General features: G+C 35.6%; 2 protein-coding genes across 2 annotated transcripts; both read left to right on the top strand.

The window, feature by feature from the left end:
* The first annotated feature begins 204 nt into the window (after window positions 1-204).
* LOC114516557 (NACHT, LRR and PYD domains-containing protein 12-like) lies at window positions 205-9,485 on the top strand. Its single transcript, XM_028536082.1, has 3 exons — window positions 205-2,612; window positions 3,282-3,329; window positions 7,382-9,485. The coding sequence occupies exons 1-3, from the start codon at window positions 391-393 to the stop codon at window positions 9,282-9,284; spliced, it is 4,173 nt and encodes a 1,390-aa protein (XP_028391883.1). The 5' UTR covers window positions 205-390; the 3' UTR covers window positions 9,285-9,485.
* Window positions 9,486-13,095: 3,610 nt separating this feature from the next.
* Window positions 13,096-20,483, top strand: LOC114516471 (NACHT, LRR and PYD domains-containing protein 12-like). Its single transcript, XM_028535962.1, has 3 exons — window positions 13,096-15,405; window positions 16,550-16,597; window positions 19,625-20,483. Exons 1-3 carry the CDS (start codon window positions 13,193-13,195, stop codon window positions 20,070-20,072), a joined length of 2,709 nt encoding a protein of 902 aa, XP_028391763.1. The 5' UTR covers window positions 13,096-13,192; the 3' UTR covers window positions 20,073-20,483.
* Window positions 20,484-25,080: the final 4,597 nt, after the last annotated feature.

Here is a 25,080-nt window from a genome sequence, read left to right as displayed (position 1 = left end):
GCTATAATTTTTCTAAAAACTGTCTTAAACCGAAGCTTAAACCTATTTAAGAAAAGCGAAAGTATCGCAAAAATGGCGGATATTCGTCATCGTGAGAAAGTGAGAAAGGCAGAGAGAAAGGCTAATTTGAAAATTTTTCGCGCTACCACTGACCAAACACCGCAAGGCTCATAAATAAATAAATAAATGGTAAATGGTATCGGAAATGCCAATCGATACATTTTTCAGCGAAGTACCGATAATTTACCCAGTATCGGTGGTATCAATTTCTGTGGTATCGCGTACCTAGAAGCATGATAATAAAATGAAAATTCATTTTATTACCCATGCTAGAAGTGACCAAATGTAATGCTGTGAGCCTGTGACAAAGAATCAAGAACTCTTACAGACATGGAGGGATGTTTAAAATTGTTACCTCGTAACTGTTATAACACGTATAGTTCAGTCGCTCTTGCTTTGTTTGTAGCAATTGGCGTTGTTCTGGTTGGAATCGCGAGTGATTACGAGTCGAGATCAAGTCTAGAATGTGACCCAAACAAGTCTTTTACAAGCACTCTATCGAAGCGGAAGTACGTTGAAACACAGTGTCTTCTTAAATATGGACACGAATTCCTCCCTTCGTTATCTCTCAATGTTCTGATTGTGATAAGTTTTGGACTTGTGGTTATACTTTCTGTGGTCTACGGTTTCCTGGTGAAACATAGAGTCGACATTTTCTCAAATAACCCAAACACAATGGCGAGCGTGGGCGTAGAAGAATGCCAACCACTGTCTAGAGAATCGCCAGCTGCACCAGTGGCCTATCGAGGTAGTTATTTTGTATTTATGGCTTACATGATCCATTTAATCGTATGTCGTATAATACCACTGACAATATTCTCAGCATTTCTCTTAACCTCGTCCAATTTTCCGACCCATTTTGAATGTCGTTTGCCCCATATGAAAACAACTGGTACTTTCCATGAGAACATTACACAAGCAACTACGAATTCTTCATCTGTGGACTGTACCTATTCAATGGGTGGGAAGAAAGAGCAAGTTGCTGTTGGCTTCATTACGATAAATTTCCTCGCCGATGCAGTGACACTCATGGAGATTGTTTACCTGTTGTGGTCTGCATTGAAGAGACCCACTTTCCATACTGATCAGGAGTTCATTAGCGTATACCTTTTAAGAAAGCGTACAGAAACGATCCTAGAAATAAATCAAGAGTTAAGGCAAATTATACGGGAGGAGCAATCCCAAAATTTATTTTACGTGCGGGATGACTTTGGAGGGGAATATTTGTCACGTAGGGAACTGGATGACATTTATATTAATGTTGTAATTCAAGATGGAAGAGAGCCTGTCGACTATTTTAGAAGAGCATTTATGAAATGTAGACATGAGATTTACGATATTCAATTGGAAAAGCCCCCTGATGCAAAAGTCCTTCAGAGTACAGTGGAATTATTTCAAGCAGCAAAAGCTGGTGAAGAACCTCCTAGAACTGTTCTTGTAGTCGGCAGACCAGGAATTGGGAAAACTCTACTGACCAAAAAAATTTTTAATCAGTCACATCAAGATGAAACATCCCTATTTTGGTATGAAAAGATTCTGGTATTGATTCAATTTCGTAGTCTAAGCAAAGGTGAAACAAGTCTTCAAGAAATATTAAGTCAGGCCTATGGTCTTGATATGTCATCACCTCATTGCGACATGACCATCTATGAATATATTTGCAAAAACCCAAGCAATGTCATTCTTATTTTTGATGGCTTAGATGAACATGAATTTGATGAAGAGTGTTTAACTGATGAAAAGATTGTAAACAGCCCAGAAGAAATGTGTCATATCTTCCTTATTGTTAAACATTTAGTGAATGGCAAACTTTTACCTGGAGCCACTGTGTTAATCACATCTCGACCCACAGCTGAACATGTGTATAAAAATCTTGATTTCACACGAAAAGTGGAGATATTAGGCTTTAGTGAGAAACAAATAGAAGAGTATGTTGGGAAATTTTGTGGTGATGATACACAGAGAAGTTTTGAGATATGGAGCATAATCAAAGATTCCCCAGAACTATTAAGCTTCTGTTACATACCTGTCAATTCCTATATAGTGTGCTTGACATTCAATGAAAGCATTGGTTTTGGTGGCCAAGTGAATGGTGAAAGATATAGTAATATTCCTAAAACAATGACTGAACTGTACAAACGAGCAATAAGGATTTTGCTGTTCAAACACAATTCAAAATACCGGAATAAACAAGTTCCAAGAGATTACCTGACTGCAAAACTTCCAAAGCCGCTTCAAGAGGACTTAGACAAATTGAAAAAAATTGCAAAGGATGGAATGGAAAAAGATCAGTTACTTTTCCAGTTTGAGAGTAGTGATAAATCTATGGCTGGCCTATCAGATTCTGGTCTATTCAATCAGTTGGAAGACAAAAGACGGAGTATTTTTGCTTTTCTTCATCTTACAATTCAAGAGTTTCTGGCTGCATTATATGTGGTTGATGATATTAGAAACGTTGAATCTTTTTTATGGGAGCACATTAATAAACCCAGGTGGCATTTGGTGATCCAGTTTGTAGCTGGGTTGCTTGGAGATAGAATGAGGGAGTTAAGGTAGGCCTCAATTTTCTTTCTAATTGGATGACGTACCCAGTGTAACCAGTTTATCCTAATAAATAACTCATTATATAAGATCATGTGATATCTATCTGCATATAAGTGAAATAACATATTTATCAGTGGATGAGATAGAAACTTTACTTTAGGAAAGTATCTCTTACATTTTGACCAGGTGAAAGAGGTCATGATCCAATTCTTTTGGAGCTCTCATAAAACTTCCTAATTTTTCATTCTTCACATATTCCTTCTTATTTATGTTTGTATGAACTTGTTACTCATTTTGTGAAAGTTTTTATGTTGTTAATATCATAAAACTCTAGTTGACTTTGCATTGAAGGCAAGACTCAAAAGTTTGCTTGTGCCCTCAACAACCCTAAGGAGCTCACTCCCCACATGATTCTTTAACATGCAAATAAGAAAACATTTACACTGCTAAGAAAATACAATGGTATCTATATTCTAAAAAAAATTCTAATTGATCTGATGTTTCCTCAGGTGAAGAGAAAACACAAAATGTAACTTGCCTGTGTAATTTGAAAACTGTCCAGTATGCATGGGAAGGTTTTGATAGATGCATAATTTTGGATAATGTTTATATGCTGCTGTACCAATTAAATGATTAATGCCAGAACTTAAAAACCAAATTTTATTCTTTTTTTTCAGGTCATCGGAAAATAAAGAATGGGAGATATTCGATTTTATATGTCAGAGGTAAAACATCATATTTTACAATTATTGAATAAGATTGAACTACTTGAACATGAGGGTAAATCAATTACGATTTTGTGGCACTTCATTCGATGTAGGTAAATTCTAAAGGTTTTTGAAGGGTCTTAATTTCGAGTGGAACTATGTACAAAACTCAATTCATGGCAGGAACAGTTGAGAAAAATGAGTCAACTATCGGTCCTCCGGCAGGAATCGAACCTACGCTTTTGCGATGTCGGTGCAATGCTCTTGCCAGCTGCCACTGAGCTAGAGCCAGTTGCCACAGAGGTAGCTGACAAGAGCAAGCGTGGTTAGTGTGTATTTTAAGGAGTATATTCATATTTGTCATTTGAACATGATATGAAGAACTACCGTGCCGAAGTTTGTCGCGATCGGACAACCCGAATATATAATTTAAACAAAAACTAATAATAAAAGATTATTATGCCGTACAGTGACGACGAAGAACACTCCAGTCTCCACGAGCGAGTTTTACTATCCTGGAGAAACAAATGACCCAAACGCTACATTTTAAGGCGAACTGATGTGAACCGCCAATATATACTGCACTAATACAGCTAAAAAATGTAGCAGTGAAAGGTTACAAAATATTAATTAAAAAATCGCTATATAAATTTAACAAAGCCATATAATAAATCCCTTATTAACCTCGTTTGGTCGGTCTGTATGGGAAAGTATTGCCTTCGGTTTTTATCGCACAGACCTCGCCCCTTCGTTGCCGTCTCTGCGAAAAACCTCAGGCAATAAGGCAATACTTTCCCAGCTTCCGTACGCACAGGCCTCGCACTCGGTTAATAAGTCTTTAATCTAATTTGTCTGTGATGCGAAGTCGAAAGCCTTCAATTTTCGGCAGACGGAAAACCATTCTCAAACCATTTTATAAAAATAGGCACTCGTAGTATATAATAGGACCTTTCCACTTGAATCATTAGCATAGAATACACATTTATCCCTTCGTTTAGCTTAAAATAATTGGTTAGATGTTTAGTTGTTTTTACATTTTACGAAAATAAGTGCGATTGTTTTGACCTAAAGATCGCGAATCCATAAATTGACAAACGGCAATGGCGGATAATGGCAATAATGGCTTCCGACCAATCACGAATTTTTTAGTCGTCAGAAGATTATTATTATTATTATTATTATTATTATTATTATTATTATTATTATTATTATTATTATTATTATTATTATTATTATTATTATTATTATTATTATTATTATTATTATTATTATTATTATTATTATTATTATTATTATTATTATTATTATTATTAACAATATTTATTCAGGGAGCCCACTCGCCAAAGCGATTTTCAGTGGGGCCCTGTTATAAAAATATGTCAAATCTATAGTTAATTCATAAAAAGATAACATATACAATTAATAGTTAGAATAAAAATACACAATCTAAGTTAATTTACAATAATATTTATAATAAATGTCATAGTTTACATAGAGTAAATTTTTAAAATCGCTGTAGTTCAGTTTTAAAACTTTTTAAAGTTTGGGCATGTCTTATGTTCTCTGGTAAGGTATTCCATTCAACTGAGGCTTGGTATATAAATCTTTGCTTTCCCCAGTTGGTTCTCACTTTAGGAAGATGGATATTATTTCTCCCTCTAGTATCATGGTTATGAAAAGTACTGTTCCGTCTAAGATTAATATCATAATTAATTTCATAATTTAAATATTTATACATTGTAACAATGCGGTGAAGCCGTCTACGCGTGATGAGGGATTGCCAATTCAAGAGATTAAGAGTTTCACTCGCCGAGCTATGTTTTGGTCTATCCAGGATAACTTTCGCAGCTCTGTTCTGAAGAATTTGCAGATTTGCCATCAAGGTGTCATTATTCTTGTCTCCCCAAATTATATCAGCATAGTCAAACAAAGGGGCAATTAAACTCATATATAGCGTTTTTCTTGTTTCCATTGTTAAAAGATACTTAACCCTCTGCAGTACTCCAATCCTCTGACGAATCTTTCTGGTAATTTCGTCAACATGGTCGGCCCATGTTAAGTGCTGATGTATGACAACGCCTAAATATTTAAAATACTCCACTCTTTCCAGTTGAACTTCATTTACACAGATAGTCAGATCTTGAACATTTTGATATTTTGATGAACGACTGCTACCAAACAATATAAACTTTGACTTGGAGGTATTTAAAGTTAGGAGATTGGAGTTAAACCAGAGTGATAGATTCATAAGATCTTCGTTCATTTTGTTTTGGATCTCTGTAGGGGAACTTCCACTGTAGTAAATAACAGTGTCGTCCGCGTACATTAGCATATCACAATGCTTTAAAGAAGTAGCAAGATCGTTAACATAAATAACAAACAGAAGAGGGCCCAAAATGCTTCCTTGAGGGACGCCTACTGAGATTTCACTAGAGCAGGATTGAGAGTTTCCAACAGATGTTACAATACTGCGATTCACAAGATAGGATTCAAACCATTTCAATGCTTGTATATCTAGTCCGATATCTCGCAGTTTATTCAGAAGCAAATTGTGATCTACGATGTCAAATGCCTTGGCCAGATCTAAAAAGGCTGCACCAGTCATGTTCCTTTGATCTAAATTAAGCAAAATTGAGTCCGTGAAGTGTGTAAGAGCAGACACAGTTGACAACTTCGGGCGAAAACCAAATTGCTTAGGTGTGAGTATATTTTGCTCCTCCAAATATCCATATAACTGTTGATGAACGGCTCGTTCCAAAATCTTGCTTATAGCGGGCAATATCGTTATTGGCCTATAATTGTTACAGTCCAATCGATCTCCTGACTTGAAAAGCGCTACCACTCTCCCGTATTTCCAAATTCGAGGATAAACACCACTTTCTAACGAACGATTAAATAGACCAGTGAGTCTTTTGTAAATGACAATGGCAGAATCTTTGAGAAGACGTGCACCTATATGGTCTAGTCCGGTTGCCTTGTTTGCCTTAAGTCGTTTTAAGCTATTCAGGACAAACTCTTCTGAGATTGATGTAAGGTGAAATAAATTTCCAGGAGTTGTAGATGAATTTCGAGGTTCTGATGAGGCATAAGTATTGGTAATTGCACCTATACCTAGATACAGTACAACGTTATATTCTTACTTTCTATCTTGCACGGCTATTTTTTAAATTGTGGAACAGGAAAACGGATGAACCAGGGAAACCTGGGAACAACGAAATGGGGGAACAGGAGAACTGGGAAACGAGGAAACCGGGGAATTCCTTTTTCCCCCGCTTTCCGTCCCTGTTTCGTCCGTTCTCGTGTTCCTCCGTTTCTCTGTTTCCAGGTTTCGCCGGTTGCCCCGTTCCCTATTTTTCCTTGGGTCCTTGGTTCCCCGGCTCACCTGTTCCCTGGTTCACCTGTTCCCTGGCTCACCTGTTCCCTGGTTCATCTGCTCCCTGGTTCACCTGTTCCCTGGTTCCCCGGTTCACCTGTTCCCTGGTTCACCTGTTCCCTAGTTCACCTCTTCCCTGGTTCCTTGGTTCCCTGGTTCACCTGTTCCCAGGTTCACCTGTTCTCTGATTCACCTTTTCCCTGGTTCACCTGTTCCCTGGCTCACCTGTTCCCTGGTTCACCTGTTCCCAGGTTCACCTGTTCCCTGGTTCACCTTTTCCCTGGCTCACCTGTTCCTTGGCTCACCTGTTCCCTGGTTCACCTGTTCCCGGGTTCACCTGTTCCCTGGTTCACCTGTTCCCTGGTTCACCTGTTCCCTGGCTCACCTGTTCCCTGGTTCCCCTGCTCCCTGGTTCACCTGTTCCCTGATTCCCTATTTTAAAGATAGCCTATCTTACACAGACGACGACATAAAGGATTTTGCTTAAAAATAAGCAAATCCTTAAAATGCAGTCGGTGGCAGGATTTATGTTTTCTTTTGAAAATTTAGACTTTATTAACCTACAAAAAGCAAAATGACTTGCCCGTTGTCGTTCTCGTATTATAAATTTCTCTTTGCGAAAATGACCATGGATACGAAGTTCTTGAAATATAGATTAATTTAAATTTCAATTTTCTCTCAAAATATCTATATCTAGATTTCAAGACTGGATGCCATATAAACGATGTATTGACAAGAGTAATGACAAAGCTTTACTCGTGATAAAAAGTGTTTGGGAAATGCAAGAAGATCACGTCATGGAAATGATTTCGTCGTTTGCGTCTGAGGATGATAATGAAACATTTACTTTGTTACAATTAAATATTGCACCAGCAGAATCTACGGCTTTGTTCAAATTTTTAAGTCACATCAAGAACTTAAAAAATCTTGAAATCTTTGGTTGTGATTGGATGAAGATTAATACTGTCCGTGAATTGGCTGAGTTTCTGAAAAATAACCATGGTCTGGGGAGTGCCAACTGTGAACTTATTGGACTAAATGTAAATGATAATATTGGTTTAACAGGTGAAGGTGCTAAATATTCAAGTCATGCCCTGAAGAGCGACAACTGTAGTAAACTTACTAAACTTGATGTAACTGCCAACGAATTAATACCTGAATTTGCTAAATATTTAAGTGATGCTCTTAAGAGTGACAACTGTCAACTTACTAAATTATATCTAAGTCACAATGATTTAAAATCTGAATTTGTTGAATATTTAGGTGATGCTCTGAAGAGTGACAACTGTAAACTTACTGAACTAGATATAAGTAAGAATCGTTTATCAGATGAAGGTGCTAAATATTTAAGTGATGCCCTAAAGAGTGACAACTGTAAACTTACTGAACTAGATATAAGTCAGAATCATTTAACAGCTGAAGGTGTTGAATATTTAAGTGATGCTTTGAAGAGTTTCAACTGTAAACTTACTAAACTTAATGTAAGTGACAACAAATTACCACCTGGTTTTGCTAAATATTTCCTTGATGCTTGCCGGAAGAGTGACAACTGTAAACTTATGGAACTAGATGTAAGTGACAATGGTTTAACAGTTGAAGGTGCGAAATATTTAAGTTATGCTCTCAAAAGTGACAACTGTAAACTTTCTAAACTAGATGTAGCCGCTAACTACAATTTAACAGCTGAAGCTGCTAAATATTTAAGTGATGCTTTGAAGAGTGACAACTGTAAACTTACTAAACTAGATGTAGGTAACAACAATTTAACAGCTGAAGGTGCTAAATATTTAAGTGATGCTTTGAAGAGTGACAACTGTAAACTTACTGAACTAGATGTAAGTGGCAATGGTTTAACAACTGAAGGTGCTAAATATTTAAGTGATGCCCTGAAAAGTGACAACTGTAAACTTACTAATTTAAATGTAATTGGCAATGATTTAAAAGCGGAAGGTGTAAAATATTTAAGTGACGCCCTGAAGAGCGACAACTGTAAACTAACTAAACTAGATGTAGGTCACAATGGTTTAACAACTGAAGATGCTGAATATTTAAGTGATGCTCTGAAGAGTGACAACTGTAAACTTACTAAACTAGATGTAAGTGGCAATGGTTTAACAACTGAAGGTGCTAAATATTTAAGTGATGCTCTGACGAATAACAACTGTAAACTTGTTGAACTAGATTTAAGTGACATGGTTAATGGTTTAACAACCGAAGGTGCTAAATATTTAAGTGATGCTCTGAAGAGTGACAACTGTAAACTTACTAAACTAAATCTAAGAGGCAGTGGTTTAACAACTGAAGGTACTAAATATTTAAGTGATGCTTTAACGAATAACAACTGTAAACTTATCGAACTAAATGTAAGTGGCAATGGTTTAACAATTGAAGGTGCTAAATATTTAAGTGATGCTCTGAAGAGTGACAACTGTAAACTTGCTAAGCTAAATGTTACCTGCATTGATTCAACAACTGAAGGTTCTAAATATTTAAGTGATGCTCTGAAAGGTGACAACTGTAAACTTGCTAAGCTAAATGTTACCCGCAACGGTTTAACAACTGAAGGTTATATATTTAAGCGATGCTCTGAAGAGTACTAGTGACAATTGTTAACTGATTTACTATAATGTAGGGTTCTAATAGCTGCAGTCTGAAAACGCGTAAAATGTTGTCATATGTTTTTTAATTGTTAAGCTGCATGTATATTGTAGGCATTAAATCAATATTTTTCTGGATGACACGTTGAGTATTTTAATCTCGAAGTTTTTATTGTCTTCTCTTCCATATCTCGAAGGCAAAACTTGCGACGACTTGCATGGACCATGGTCCTTGTTTCATCGCCCGGCAGTTAAAAAATAATTTTTCAAATTGACAAAGGATAAAATGCAAATAGTTACTGCAGCCTGAATTTTCACTATAAATATAATAAATTAAGTAAATCAGTTTGCATTGTTTAAAAGGAAAGGTTGTCGTTTAATCTGACTAAGTTTTTAATGCTTTTCATGTAAATAGTATTCTTGATTGCATGTATATATATATTATTGTATTTCTCATATACGTATGTTGTAGTTTATTAGAGACCTTTAGCTTAACCAATATGACAAACCGCGAACAGCAAATGGCTAGTTTCAAATAACATTTATAAAATTAGATTTTTGGCACTTTCATTTTATTCATTAATTCGTATAGGTAGATTTAATTATTTGTATTAACTAGACAGTTGTATATAATTAAAACGCGTTGTGACTTCAATATAAAGTTTTAGCCATCCAACTCATCCAAAGACCTAATTCCCGCGAGGTTGTATAAACACCGAATGAGCTCGGGTATCAGGACCGATCATCTCAAACAAACAAACCCGTTGCGAAAATTTCATCAAGAAAACAAATTTCCTCCACTTTTAAAATTAACTATATAGATAGGTTGGGCGAACCCCCACAGTATATCAAACAGGGTTTTTCAAGGAGCTTCGACGCCTAACAATAACAGCAAGATTATAGAAGATTAGCAGCGATTATGGACCAGTTCCTGGATAAAAAATTTCGGCTTTTCCTGCGGGAAAGGTTTGGTTAAATTCAATCCAGCACATGAACAAGAGCTCTCAATAATTACGAGTATAATAAGTCATCTGCTGATCGGTCTGATCCCATAAAATCATATTTCTCATGTCCTGTACGACGACAACGACCAACGTGCTTGCATGGTGATCAAAATGGAACGCATGCAAGACTGCGTAAAATTCAGTCTCCGCATTCAAAGTTTCTTTGAAATATTTTCCATACAGTAATCCACCTTGTCAAATTTCTAAAGAACCACTTTAAGCTATATTTGTTTGAGCAAAAACTCATTTTTGTGTTTTTTTTGTGGAAAAATTCTCCACTTTATCAGCAAAGTCAGGAATGGTTCCAGGTCATACATACAAGAGTTAAGGTGGCTCGATACAATTTTTCGAAATTTTTAAATGCACATTTTAAACAGGGATATTAAGCACCTAAATATTTCACTATAAGCCTAAAAGTTAATATACTTTTCAGGAAACATATCTAGAGCGGAAATATTCTCAGAACTTTTGCCTGGCACCCGTTACCATGGCAACAGAGACGTTTCAAAATGGCCCCCAAACAGGGTTTAATCGTGTTTATATCACAAACGAGTTCGGTGACCCCCAATTTTTTTTTCATCAAACGTTTATACCATAAATGCTTTATCTATAAAAAAGTTTTAAAAAAATTCTAACATGGGGAATTTTTTCTATTTACAAAAACGTTATTTTTGCTTATTAAAAAATTCCCCCATGTTAGAATTTTTTAAAAACTTTTTCATAGATAAATAATCTATAGCGTAAAAGTTTAATGCAAAAAAAATTGGGGGTCACCGAACTCGTTTGTGATATAAACACGATAAAACCTTGTTTGGCGGCCATTTTGAAACGTCTCTGTTTCCATGGTAACGGGTGCCAGGCAAAGGTTCTGAGAATATTTCCGCTCTATATATGTTTCCTGCAAAGTATATTAACTTTTAGCCTTATAGTGAAATATGTAGGTGCTTAATATACCTGTTTAAAATGTGCATCTAAAAATTTCGAAAAATTGTATCGAGCCACCTTAAGGCTAATTTCCACTCCGGAAAACGAGCAGCGGATCGGAACGAAAGATAATCCGCGCGTGCGCCGTCTGTTGAAATTTTTGGCTTATATAGACCAATTGCGAAACTTAGTGACCGCGCCTTCGTGCAACATGGAAACGAGGCTTATTATGCAAAAAACAATATTTGTATTTTTTGCAGTACAAAGCTATTCGCCGAGTTATATGCCGTTTTTCGCCTTTGTTTTACATATTTCTCGATACCTTTCAGCTTGGTTTCATCGTTGTTATCATAGTTTTCAGGTTAGGAAGTTTTGCCTTTCAATTGAGGCGTTTTTGTGGTGTTTTCATTAATCTTTTCGGCTGCTTTCGTCGGGGAAGTATGGAAAAGGCCGACACAAACTCAGGTAAAAATTTAGTTTTTCCAAACTATTTCGTCTCAAGTTTTGAAAATGTATTTCATTTTTCTCCCTCTTATTTGTGCAAAATTTGGCGATATATATTTGGTGCAAAATCTATGTTTTTATATGTCAAAAATTATAGAAAAGTGACAGTCAGATTATATAATTTTCAAACCTTATGACTGAAATAGCTTCATTTATTCAAATTTATTCACAAATATCACTGTATTTTTTTTCCTTTATACCACAGTAATACTGTTAAAATGGTCAAAAGTAACTGACTGAAATGTTTTTGTTTATTTTCGTTTTAATAAAGTACAGACGATGCATAGCTTGCATGCCGGCCTGAAGGTCGAATTTTATAAAAGTCGAATTCGAATGCATCTGAGTTTGCATCTGAATTCTGCATTTTTGTTAGTACAAAACACTATTCTTTCTATCTACTACCATGCAATAGATGTTTAATAAGGGTGAACCAGGAATACTTGAAAAGGAAACGATTCCGTTCACCATCGTAAACGGAAAAACACTTGCGAACTCCGGTTTAAATATTTTTCGTTTTCGGCTTTGCCATCATGTAAAGGTGTATCTTAAAAAACGCTGCAGCTCGCATTGTGGCTACCTTTATAGTATGTTATTGCCGGAAAAGGAATATTCAAATTGCAATTCAAAATAGACAATGATATTATGTCTTGGTTATAAGTATTTTACTATCCATGTCATGCATGTGTGCCAAGTTGAAGAGTTGTTTTGCTTTTCAGTCGGCATCACATCACATGTACTGTAATTTATATAGACAAAGAAAATAAACATAAAACTCCGTTGCTTATTTTATCTTTTATAGTTTTTGTCAACAGATTTCTACTATTTTTTGCTGAGCTGTAAAATTACTGTCAAATTACATCCTATCGATTGATAAAATTGGTATAAAAAAATTTTAGATGAGAAATGTGAAGATGGTGGTTTGTTCGATCGTGACTTTTCAATAATTTTTGACATAAAAAACATAGATTTTGCAGCAAATATATATCGCCAAATTTTGCACAAATAAGAGGGAGAAAAATGAAATACATTTTCAAAACTTGAGACGAAATAGTTTGGAAAAACTAAATTTTTACCTGAGTTTGTGTCGGCCTTTTCCATACCTCCCCGACGAAAGCAGCCGAAAAGATTAATGAAAACACCACAAAAACGCCTCAATTGAAAGGCAAAACTTCCTAACCTGAAAACTATGATAACAACGATGAAACCAAGCTGAAAGGTATCGAAAAATATGTAAAACAAAGGCGAAAAACGGCATATAACTCGGCGAATAACTTTGTACTGCAAAAAATACAAATATTGTTTTTTGCATAATAAGCCTCGTTTCCATGTTGCACGAAGGCGCGGTCACTAAGTTTCGCAATTGGTCTTATACTGTACCGAAAGTATTGAGTTCTCGTTCCAGATCTATCTGGGTGGCACTGATTGTGTGATCAAATCTAATTTCCTGGCAAAGAATCATTAAAGTACTCCTTTACACGCATGGATAGTTGCTTAAAACTGGTTCCTCGTAACTGTTACAATACGTACAGTTCGGTAGTTGTTGCTTTGTTTGTAGCAATTGGCATGGTTCTAATTGGAATCGCGAGTGATTACGAGTCGAAATCAAGTCTAGAATGTGACCTCACGAGCTCTTTATTCAAGGGGAAGTACATTGAAACACAGTGTCGTCTTCTATATGCCCAAGAATTCCTCCCTTCCCTATCTCTCAATGTCCAGATTGGGTTAAGTTTTGGACTTGTGGTTGTATGTAGTGTGGTGTACGGTTACCTGGTAAAACATAGAGTGGACATCTTCGCAAATAACCCAAACACAACGACGAACGAGGGCGTAGAAGAAAGCCAACCATTGCTTGAAGCATCGCCAGCCGCACCCGTGGCCTATCAAGGTAGCAATCGTTATTTTGTTTTCGTGGCTTACATAATCCATTTATTCGTTTGTCGTATAATACCACTGACAATATTCTCAGCATTTCTCTTAACCTCGTCCAATTTTCCGACCCATTTTGAATGTCCTTTGCCCAATATGAAAACGACAGCTAGTACTTTCCATGAGAACGTCACACGACCAGCTAGGAATTCTTCATTTGTGGACTGTACTTATTCAATGGGTGGAAAGAAACGACAAGTTGTTGTCGGCTTTATCACGATAAATTTTCTCGTCGATGCAGTGACACTCTTAGAGATTGTTTATCTGTTGTGGTCCGCATGGAAGAGACCTACTTTCCATACTGATCAGGAGTTTATTAGCGTGTACCTTTTACAAAAACGTTTAAAATTAACTCTAGAGATAAACCGAGAGTTAATGAAAATGATTCGAGAAAGCCAATCCGAAAATTTATTTGACGTACATGACGACTTTGGAAGAGAAGACTTGTCACGTCGAAAACTGGAGGAAATCTATATTAATGTTATAATTCAAGATGGAAGGGAATGTGCCTACAAACCCAGTAGAGAATTTGAAAGTAGACATCAGATTTATGATGTTCAATTGGAAAAACCTCCTAATTCAAGAATCCTCAAGAGTCCAGCAGAATTATTTCAAACAGAAAAAGGTAAGAAAGAACCTAGAACTGTTCTTGTAGTGGGCAGACCTGGAATTGGAAAAACTCTACTGACAAGAAAAATATTTCACGAATGTCAGCAAAACGAAGAAAGATCTGGATTCTGGAATGGAAAATTTGTACTATTGATTAACTTTCGTGATTTTAACAAAGGAGAAACAAGCCTTCGAGAAATGTTAAGCGAGGCTCATGGTCTTGATATGTCATTAGTTCATTGTGGCATGACTGTCTTTCAATTTGTTTGCAAATACCCAAAAAATGTCATTCTTGTTTTTGATGGCTTGGATGAACTTAAAGTTGATCAAGAGTGTTTAACTGATGAAATGATTATAAACAGCCCTGACAAAGATTGTCATATGTTGCTTATCCTTAAACAGCTGGTGAAAGGCAAATTATTGCCTGGAGCCACTGTGTTAATCACATCTCGACCTACAGCAGAATATATTTATCGACACCAAAAGTTTGATCGGGAAGTGGAGATATTAGGTTTTAATGAGGAACAAATAGAAAAGTATGTTGAAAAGTTTTGTGATGATGACATGAAAAGTTCAGAGATATGGCAAGTAATTAAGAGTTCCCCAGAACTATTAAGCTTCTGTTACATACCAGTCAACTCCTATATAGTGTGCTTGACATTATATGAGAGCATTTATTTTGGTGAACAAATGGTCGATGGAAACTATAGTAATATTCCCAAAACAATAACTGAACTGTACAAAAGAGCTATAAAGATTTTGCTGTTCAAACACAATTCAAAATACAGGAATAAACCAGTAGACAAAGATTACTTGACTGCAAAACTTCCAGAGCAGTTTCAAGGGGACCTGGACAAATTAAAGAGAATTGCAAGGAATGGAATGAAAAAAAATAAGTTAGTTTTTGAATTTGAGAGCAGTGATAAGTCTATGGCTGGCTTATCTGATTCTGGTGTGTTCAATCAATTAAAAGACAAAAGGCGAAATATCTTCTCTTTTCTTCATCTTACAATTCAAGAGTTTTTGGCTGCACTACATGTGGTTGATGATATTAAAAATGTTGAAAGATTTTTAGAAGATCACATTAATAAACCCAGGTGGCATTTGGTGATCCAGTTTGTAGCTGGGTTACTTGGAGATAAGATGAGAGAGTTCAGGTACGCCTCATTTTTTATTCAAATTAGATAATGTAATTAGTGCTGGCTGTGTAGCCAGTTATATTGTTTAGCCGCAACTCATCATATAACATAACTTAATTTATATATATATATATTAATATATATATATATTATATATATATATTTATATATATATATATATACAGTCGTTATCATTAAGGTTGTCCATGTCAATATATATACAAATATATAAATATCAATCACGTGACCATTAATCATGGCTTATTTTGCTCACTCACCTCTTGTTTCTTTATTATTATTAATATAATTTACCTTACTATGACATTTAAGAATTTTTCACGATAGATTTCCAACGATTTCCCACAAAATTAACGTATGCAGTACAATCACGTGATCGATATTTAGGTATTTATATATATTTTCAGCTGACAACCTTATTGATAACGACTGTATATATATATATATATATATATGTATATATATATATATATTAATATATATATATATATTATTTGAAGATGGTACTCGGGAAAGGGAAGGATTTTTAGTAGGATATGACACCGAGTGGCGGCCAAAAACTCTTGAATATATATATATATAATTATATATATATATATATATATATATATATATATATATATATATGTATCTATTCCAAATAGACTTTTGTAGAACACAGAGTGCTCAATACATAGAATGCAGAGCGTGTTATAACAATTATAAATACAATTCTTTTAATTAGTTGCTACTTTAAGTTTCATGCACTTAAGCAATCATCAGGCAACGCAGGTGTTTTCATTAGTACGTTGCCTGATGATTGCTTAAGTGCATGAAACTTAAAGTAGCAACTAATTAAAAGAATTGTATTTATAATTGTTATATATATATATATATACATATATTTTTGTGTGTGCGAGGAAATATTATCATACCTATTCAATAATGTACGTAATCTTGAGTGGATTGGTGACCTATGTGTGAATAACCTTGTAAGTCATAACCAATGCTAACTAAAGACAATAAGCAAATTGATTGCTGGGTTTTGGAAAATTGAATAGGAGAGTTAAAGTATGCCTCATAAGCTGTTGTACAGGATAATAAATGCCATACTATTTAGTAATTAGTATACTAAATCAGTTACCACATGCAATTTTTTTATCAGGTCAGCAAAGCATGAAGACAGTAAAGTGATTGAACGTATATGCACAAGGTAAAAATTGTTATAATTTATAGGAATGTATAAGCTAGATTGCAGTCGCTTTTATATAATACCCCATTAAATTTAGAGCGTTTAATTGGTTGATGATGATCACATGATATTGAATAGAAAGTCCCATTTCCCAAGAGTGCAATGGAAAGCGTTCCATTGCACTCTCCAGAGTGCAATTGTACTATACATTTTGTTCCATTGCACTCTTAATGCTTTCAATAAATACCATCCATCAAAATGCTTCTCGCACATATGGTTGTTGATCCATAGTCCATACAGTATGTTTTTTAATGAATTATATTTTTGAAACGAGACAGTCTATTTTGGTATTATATAAAACAAATAATGAATGTTTTCATTCGTGCAATGGTAAAAATATTTTCACTTGGTGAAAGATGGAATGTTCCATTCAACTCGGCTATCTTTCACCTTGTGAAAATATTTTAACCTTTGCACTCATAAGCATTCAATATTTGTATACTATGCATGTGCGAGCTTTGTTTATATTTATTGTTTAAATTAAATCTGTTGAAAAACTACCACTGAAAAATATATCCTGGAGCGATTAGACATTTTTTGTGCGTGTATCGTTAATGAAACATTCAAAACAAACCGATAAAACGGCGCTTATGTTGCAACCTCTGGCTTTTAAAAGTGAAATTTCTACCCCTGCAAAATTTTGGGTAGTCTTACTCCAAGCACGTGTATTGAAGAGAATTTCGATACCTGTATGATCAATTGAAACTTCAAGAGAGCGACAGTGACCATATGGTAAGTTTGTCGATTTTATCGGGTCCTACTAAGTACTAATAACCGGCAACAACCGTCAACAACCGACAACAACCGACAACAAGCTAAAAATTAATAGACAGAAAGCTTATAATCATCGATAACGATAAAAATTTTCACACCCTTGGAAATATCAAGAATTTTGAATTTTTATTCAATTTTTTCCCCGCTCGGAAATTATCGTCAACGGGTAATGTTCCTTTGTATCCCCCTCAGATATTCACGTCGAATGGTTAAAGCTCCCTCGGAATTTTGAAATTTCACAGCAAAACCCTTTGGAATTTAAATATTTTTAATAACCCCTCGGAAAATTTATATTTCGTTTAAGCCCTCCGAATTTTCGTCAATATTTACCCAGTGTATTTACCTACCTCCTACCCGCAAAATATCACCGCCCGCCATATTTGCCCGAAAAGGGCCTGCGGAGGAGGTAGAATATTTACTCTACCCTCAGAAATTTTAAAATTTTCACCCCCTCGGAAAATCTCGTCAACGGGGGGTGTGGTATTAAATGGAATGGCCCTATTGGAACAGTCACTGAACAGTTCAGAACACCCAGACTGGCCTGCGAAGCATTGATACTGGAAAGTTTTTGTGCGCTGGAGATACTTGTAAAGGCACCAATAACACCCTGTTTTTAATGAAGTTACTGGGTCTTTCGAATAACACATAGTTTTGAACTGGAGTCAAAATGCGCGCCAAATTATAATATCGAGAAAGCCAGAAATGTTGCACTTTTTAAAATCTACGGTTGATTTTGAAATATTTGCTGGAAGTAATATTTGCGAAAATATACTTCAGACACATGAGACATATAGATATGAAAACTATTCATTGGCTGTATTTCTTCTTTTGATGAGAATATATGTAAGCGTTGAATCAAATTTTTCACTCCCGTGCGTCGGCCATCTTGCCTAAATTGTGATTGCGCAATGTTTTCAAATTGCAAGAATTAAAACAAATGTGAGCACATTTAGCACATGCACAGAAGCGACTGTAATCCAACTTTAATACACAACTATCAGACTCCTATATATAGTTGTTTAAAGATCATTAAATGAAATGATGACTTGAAAATGAAATCATGATTTGCATGCTGTACCATTGAACTCTATGCGAGTTGATTACAAGCCTATATTCACTAAGCCGAAGGCAAAGTATAGAATATAGGCTTGTAGTCACTGAGGCAAATAATTCTTTTAGTATAAATTTCGAGGTGTTTACAAATAAAAATCAACATAATTTCATAAAAAATTATAATCACTTGAATTTTTTTATTTAAAAAACAACAAAAAGCTATAGTTACTAGTCACCAACTAATGAGTCGGTGATTCTTCGGAGAGATAGAGTTGTACAAGCACGTGCCAATTTAAGTGGTTCAAAGCGATAATGATTGGTAATGATTGGTTTTAAAATCAGTTATCAGTGATTCACATGCAGTGATCACATGATACTCTGCTGCGGCTCATTTTATTTTTAATTTTGTGTTTTTTTATGAGAGGTAAATAGCGTAAAAGCTGCCATATTGCTTCAATAACAAAGCAATACACATTGTGATTTTCGTTTTACCATCACTTTGATTAATTCAATCATGCATTATTTTTTTTTGACTTTTTCACATATAACTCTCTGAAACGATTAGCGAGACTACCAGGAAGTCACACCTGAAGAATTAGAAGCCTACAAAATCAAAAGGCGCAACACTGAATTAAATCGAATGTTTCAGATTATTCATTTTAATATTTTTTTTATGCTGAGGAGAAAACTGAGTTAAAATTCAAGGGTTTTTTTGTTTATTTTTAAGTTAAAAATAAACAAAAAAAAACTTGAAAAACTATTCAGGATTAGTAAAAAGAAAGAAGGGACATTTCAGTGACGTTTCGTTGCCGTAATTCAAAAATATGAGGAATAAATGTTTTATTGTTTTCAACAATTTCTTTAACAGTTTAACGAATTAGTCAAAAACCTTCAATTTTTGGCAGACGAAACGGAAAAACCATTTTAACGCCATTTTAAGGAAAGCAAGCGGTCCCAGAATTTGTATTTTCTTTCGAGAAATTTATATTTTTGTAGTTTTGTTTTTACAAAAAACAAAATCACCTGTCTGTTTTGTTGTCGTTTTCGCTCTGTGAATTTAATAATTTTCTCTTTGATAAAATGGCGGCCATCACTACGACGTTTTCTCGAAACAGTATCCTTAACAGTTCTAAACTTTCCTCTTAAAATATCTTAATCTAGATTTCAAGACTGGATGCCAAAGAAACGATGTATTGACGACAGTAATGACAAAAGTTTACTCGTGGTAAAAAGTGTTTGGGAAATGCAAGAAGATCGCGTCATGAAAAAGATTTCGTCGTTTGCGTCTGAGGATGATCATGAAACGTTTGTTTTGGAAACATTAAATATTGCACCAGCAGAATCTACGGCTTTGTTCAAATTTTTAAGCCACATCAAGAACTTGAAACAACTTCAAATCCATCTTTGTACTGTGACGAAAATTTCTATCCGTGAATTGGCTGAGTTTTTGAAGAAAGATAACCATGGCCTGAAGAGTGACAACTGTGAACTTACTGAACTAGATGTAAGTGACAATATTGGTTTAACTGAAGGTGCTAAATATTTAGGTGATGCTTTGAAGAGTGACAACTGTAAACTTACTGAACTAGATGTAAGAGGCAATGATTAAACTGAAGGTGCTAAATATTTAGGTGATGCTTTGAAGAGTGACAACTGTAAACTTACTAAACTAAATGTAAATTTCAATGATTTAAAAACTGACGGTGCTAAATATTTAAGTGATGCTTTGAAGAGTGACAATTGTAAACTTACTGTACTAGATGTAAGCAGCAATGGTTTAAAAACTGAAGCTGCTAAATATTTAAGTGATGCTTTGAAGAGTGACAACTGTAAACTTACTGAACTAAATGTAAGTCACAATGGTTTAAAAACTGAAGGTGCTAAATATTTAAATGATGCTTTGAAGAGTGACAACTGTAAACTTACTAAACTAGATGTAAGTGGCAATGGTTTAACAACTGAAAGTGCTAAATATTTAAATGATGCTTTGAAGAGTGACAACTGTAAACTTACTAACCTAGATGTAAGCCAGAATGATTTAAAAACCGAAGGTGCTAAATATTTAAGTGATGCTTTGAAGAGTGACAACTGTAAACTTACTAAACTAAATGTAAGTCAGAATGATTTAAAAACTGAAGGTGCGAAATATTTAAGTGATGCTCTGAAGAGTGACAACTGTAAACTTACTGAACTGGATGTAAGTGACAATGGTTTAACAGTTAAGGGTGCTAAATATTTAAGTGTTGCTCTGAACAGTGACAACGGTAAACATATTAAAGTAATTGCAACGGCCAATATGGTTTAACATCTGAAAATGCTAAATGTTTAAGAGATGCAGCTCTGGAGAGTGATGGCTGTGAACTGTTTTGCTAAATGGTATCCATGTTCTTATGGCTGCAAAAGACATTGTTGCAGAAATTAGCCTAACACTCTCACTGAAATGATACTGTATAGTAAAAGTGTAGTAGAAATTGCATGCATATAGGGATGGTATCATATAGCATAGGGAACTGAGATAAATTTTGAGGTATAACGTAGCAGCAACCGCAGAACCAGCGTCCCACGTAATAGGGACCTTAAGAAACACCAAATCTGCGACGCAGAAGCGTGGCATGTTAAGAACCCAGTTTACATACAGCTCTCATTATTACGACAAAAACACGCGCCGGGAATGAGTTGGCTCTGCATGTCATTTTTTACCAAACGGAGCCCATAATTTTTATGAAATGAAGACAGTTTTACTTCACGTCCGCGTTGTAGATTTGGCGTATCTTAAGGTCCGTAATAACGTAATCGGTTTGTAGCGGAGCTAAAACTACAGAAAAACATCTTATATAGTCCTGTAAAGGCCCATTAACACTACGCGATTTGTCGTATACGATTCGTACCCTGGCGTATGTGAACGTGTGAACACACGTACAAGCGTGACACTTTAAATTTCCCCCTGAACAATGTGAATGAAGATTGTTGCATAGGCCCTCTTTTACATCCGTCAGAGTGATAATTGCATACAACTTATCGTGTAGTCTAAATTGCATCATTGAATAGTAAAGCATCCTGTTTTGTTATTATAAATTTAGGTTACAATCATTGTTGTAGTGTTGTGTATTAGCGCGTGAATTTTAGTATCGTGGTTGGACAGTACCATAGAGCTTGTTGTAAAGTGTTAAATTCTGAATAAATGTAGAATGATAGGTATAGAGTCCCAGAGTGTGAGATTGTGGACTTAAATAAGGCATTAAATGTGCTCTTGTTATTTGTCACTTGTTAGGCTGTATATTAGAAGCAAAATTAGCAAATTATTGAGAAAATCAATGTGCCTAATACACTACGAGGACAAAGGATGACATGCCATTTTTTTAGTCAAATTGGAATTTGTATTTCTCACCAATGGATTTAATAAATCAGTTTGGATTGATATAAAAGGACAGTCAATGTTTGTAATTCCTGACTAAGCTTTTATTCATTTGTATAAATCAGTATTCTTATAATTTAATTTAATTTAATTTAAAAAATTTCTATTGCGCGTGTTACATAGATAGATGCTCACTCGCGCATTACATAGTATCGTAAAAATTTGCTGGTAAAATTTAAATATACACTAATTTACAAAACGTCATACAATAAATCTATATCAGAACTAGATAAAAGTTGTTCTGGTCATGACATGGAGGAAAATGCTTTTATAAAAAAAATGCGTTTTAAGCATTTTCTTAAACGTAGAAATATTACATGCATTACGAATTTCAGGCGGGAGGCTGTTCCACAACGTAGGTGCTGCTACTTCAAACGATCGGTCTCCCAGCGTCTTTAATGTTTTTGTTCTCGGTATATCAAGCAACAATTCAGTTGATGATCGTAAATTATATCTGGTTGCATGCAGCCTTCAATTTAATGAGTTCAGAGATGTATTCAGGAGCAAATCCATTTATGGCCTTATAAGTGATGAGTAATATTTTAAAGTTAATTCTGTATCTATCAGGAAGCCAATGTAATTTATACAGCACAGGGGTGATGTGATCAAACCGATTAATATCACAGATCAGTCTTGCTGCGGAGTTCTGTACTCGTTGGAGCTTGCATATCTGGTTGGCGGGCAATAGATAGATAGTAAAACATCTCAACTGTCTCTTTTAGTGCATGAGAAAGAGCAAACCCATACAGGCTGGTAACCTGGTCAGTTGTGATTTTGATGAGGTGTTTTACAACCAACCTACTCTTGTCTCTTGTGCTGAAGACAGATTCCAATCAGAGCTAGAAGGTGCGCGATTGACGACAAAACTAAAAATTGCTTCTGCTGAGGGAACACCTTGGATTCAATCCAGCGCATGCGTGAACATGAGCTCGGAGTAATTACGAGTAAGAAGTCATCTGCTTATCGGTCTGATCTAAAATCATATCTCTCATGTCCTCCATGACAACGACCAACGTGTTTCTTAAGCCCGTTTTCCACTAGGCGAATTTATTCGCACGACGCAAAGCGATATCAGAAATCCGGTGATTGGTTTGCGAATAAATTCGCCGCGAAAAAGAAGATACGCTTTCTTCTTTTATTTGTTCGCGTTACTGACCTATACTCTTCCACAGTCCCTTATCTGTGCGCGCGCTAATTGGCACCTCGCTTCCCATAATTCCCGCGCGGCCACAGCTTTCTCACAGACAATGATCTTTCCAGTCAGTCCATCTCATCAAGCTCTAAATAACCGCTCAAAGCTATTTTGTGTGACAAATTTATTTAGTACAAAAAACAGAGAGTAAAAGTCGCAAAAAAATACACAATTATTGATTTTCCATCTTGTGAACGTTTCGTTCGATTCGGTGTCAAGACTGTGAACATATGGCATACAAGATTTTAACAGATCGCGTTATTTTTATTTACCCAAGGTTTCTGTAAAATTACTTGATACGAACTAGTCCCAGGCCTCTTGAAAGATGGAAAGTGCCTGAGGAACAAGTTAAAAACTTCGTTGTTGTAAACGATCAGCTGGTCACACATCCAAACAAAATTCTAAGAATCAGGAACACAATTTGTGTCATTTTTGGATTTAGTGCTGCTGGTTGGTTGAACCAGGAATGTAAATTTTGTTCAAAATCTGTCTGGAAATCTTTTTCCCAGTTTCATTGAATAAATCAGCCAAAATATTGGTCGGCGCTTTGCTTGGCGGAACGGTAGCCTTTCCATAAGACAGGATTTCAGGATTCAAATCTTTCATTGCCTTCTGCTATTTGCGTTCTGCAACATCTTCCCAAGAGGTACGGGCTTGATTTTGAAGCTGTTTGCGATAGTCAGAATCAGAGATAAACGACCGTCTCTTATCTCTCTTGTCTTCTTCATTCACCTCCTCTATAACGGCCGTGTAATAGTTTGGATGGATGAAGAACAAATATTTAGTCGGCGTAGATGAAGCCGTGTCGCCATTGTCGGTTGCCTTGTAATGCCAACACTTAGCGCCAGTACTGAGGACAAAGATATCAACACTGAACGCATTACATGCAGCCATTAATGCATACTGATGATAAAATTCTTTTGGGAGCTTCTTTTCTGATCGTATCAATCCAACACACTCCTCAAAGCCGGGACAATTCAGATCGAGGTCAACAAGGTCCTTGTAAACGTGCATCTTCGTTGTCAATTCGTGGACGATTGCATCGAAAACGTTTTCCGTTTCAATGCCATTTACCTTTGCTATAGCATTAAACAGACATTACCACACATTACCTTCGAAAATTTTCAGTTTCAATATTGATGCTTTGTCTTATTGTCTTAACGATCCACCTCGTCTAAAGACACTCCTAAATAAACACGAGATTAATTTCGCTCAGGAAAGCAAGCTAGCTCGGGTACCAGGTCTGGATCACCTCCTAATAAAACAACCCCTGAACGAGGACATTGCTGTTGTTGTAACAAATTTTACATCCATTTTTAAAATTGACCAACAACAGCCGTATACAGTTAGTATAAAAGTCGCTTTTCTCAATATGCTGAGCGCATTAACATCAGGGGCCGGTTGTATCAAGCCCGTTTAGCTTAAACGGTGGTTAAGTTCAAAATAGAAAGCAAGTCTATCGTTTTATTCGACAAGCAAACTAAATGTTTTTAACCCTGATACAAAGATACTGGTTACAACTACATATTCAGTACATAATATTCAAGTTGACTCACTCAAGAGAGATGTAAGCGTGTTATTTAATTTTGACTTATCCACCGTTTAAGCTAAACGGGCTTGATACAACCGGCCCCAGGATAATAAAACATCTCAGCATCTGTTGTACACAGTGTTGCCAAGTCAGTTTCCCCCAAAATCCTATTATGACTAATATAGCTCCCAAAAAATCCCAAGATTCCCTATTTCCCCCCAAAATAATCCCAAGATCTTTTTCATTAGTTTTCAGGTCCCCTTATCGGGCGAAGTGTACAGCAATGCGCCAACCGAAGCCCGGCACAGTTAACTGTGGTTAAAATAAATCAATGCAATGTCGCAATAGGCAGATTTTAAAGTGAAGAAGTAACAATTGATTCAGATCAACCTACTTGTAAGGAGGGGCTTAAGTCGAAAATCGAGAAGAACCTTTCTTGTATATTTCATTCATGAAACGATGGGATCCGGTTGATCTTG

The sequence above is a fragment of the Dendronephthya gigantea genome, unplaced genomic scaffold (genome assembly GCF_004324835.1).
Source record: "Dendronephthya gigantea isolate DGI-Jeju-01 unplaced genomic scaffold, DenGig_1.0 000006F, whole genome shotgun sequence".
In the NCBI taxonomy this organism is placed as follows: Eukaryota; Metazoa; Cnidaria; class Anthozoa; order Malacalcyonacea; family Nephtheidae; genus Dendronephthya; species Dendronephthya gigantea.
The sequence above is the reverse complement of the archived record's forward strand: the minus strand, read 5'-3'. Positions and strand labels throughout refer to the sequence as shown.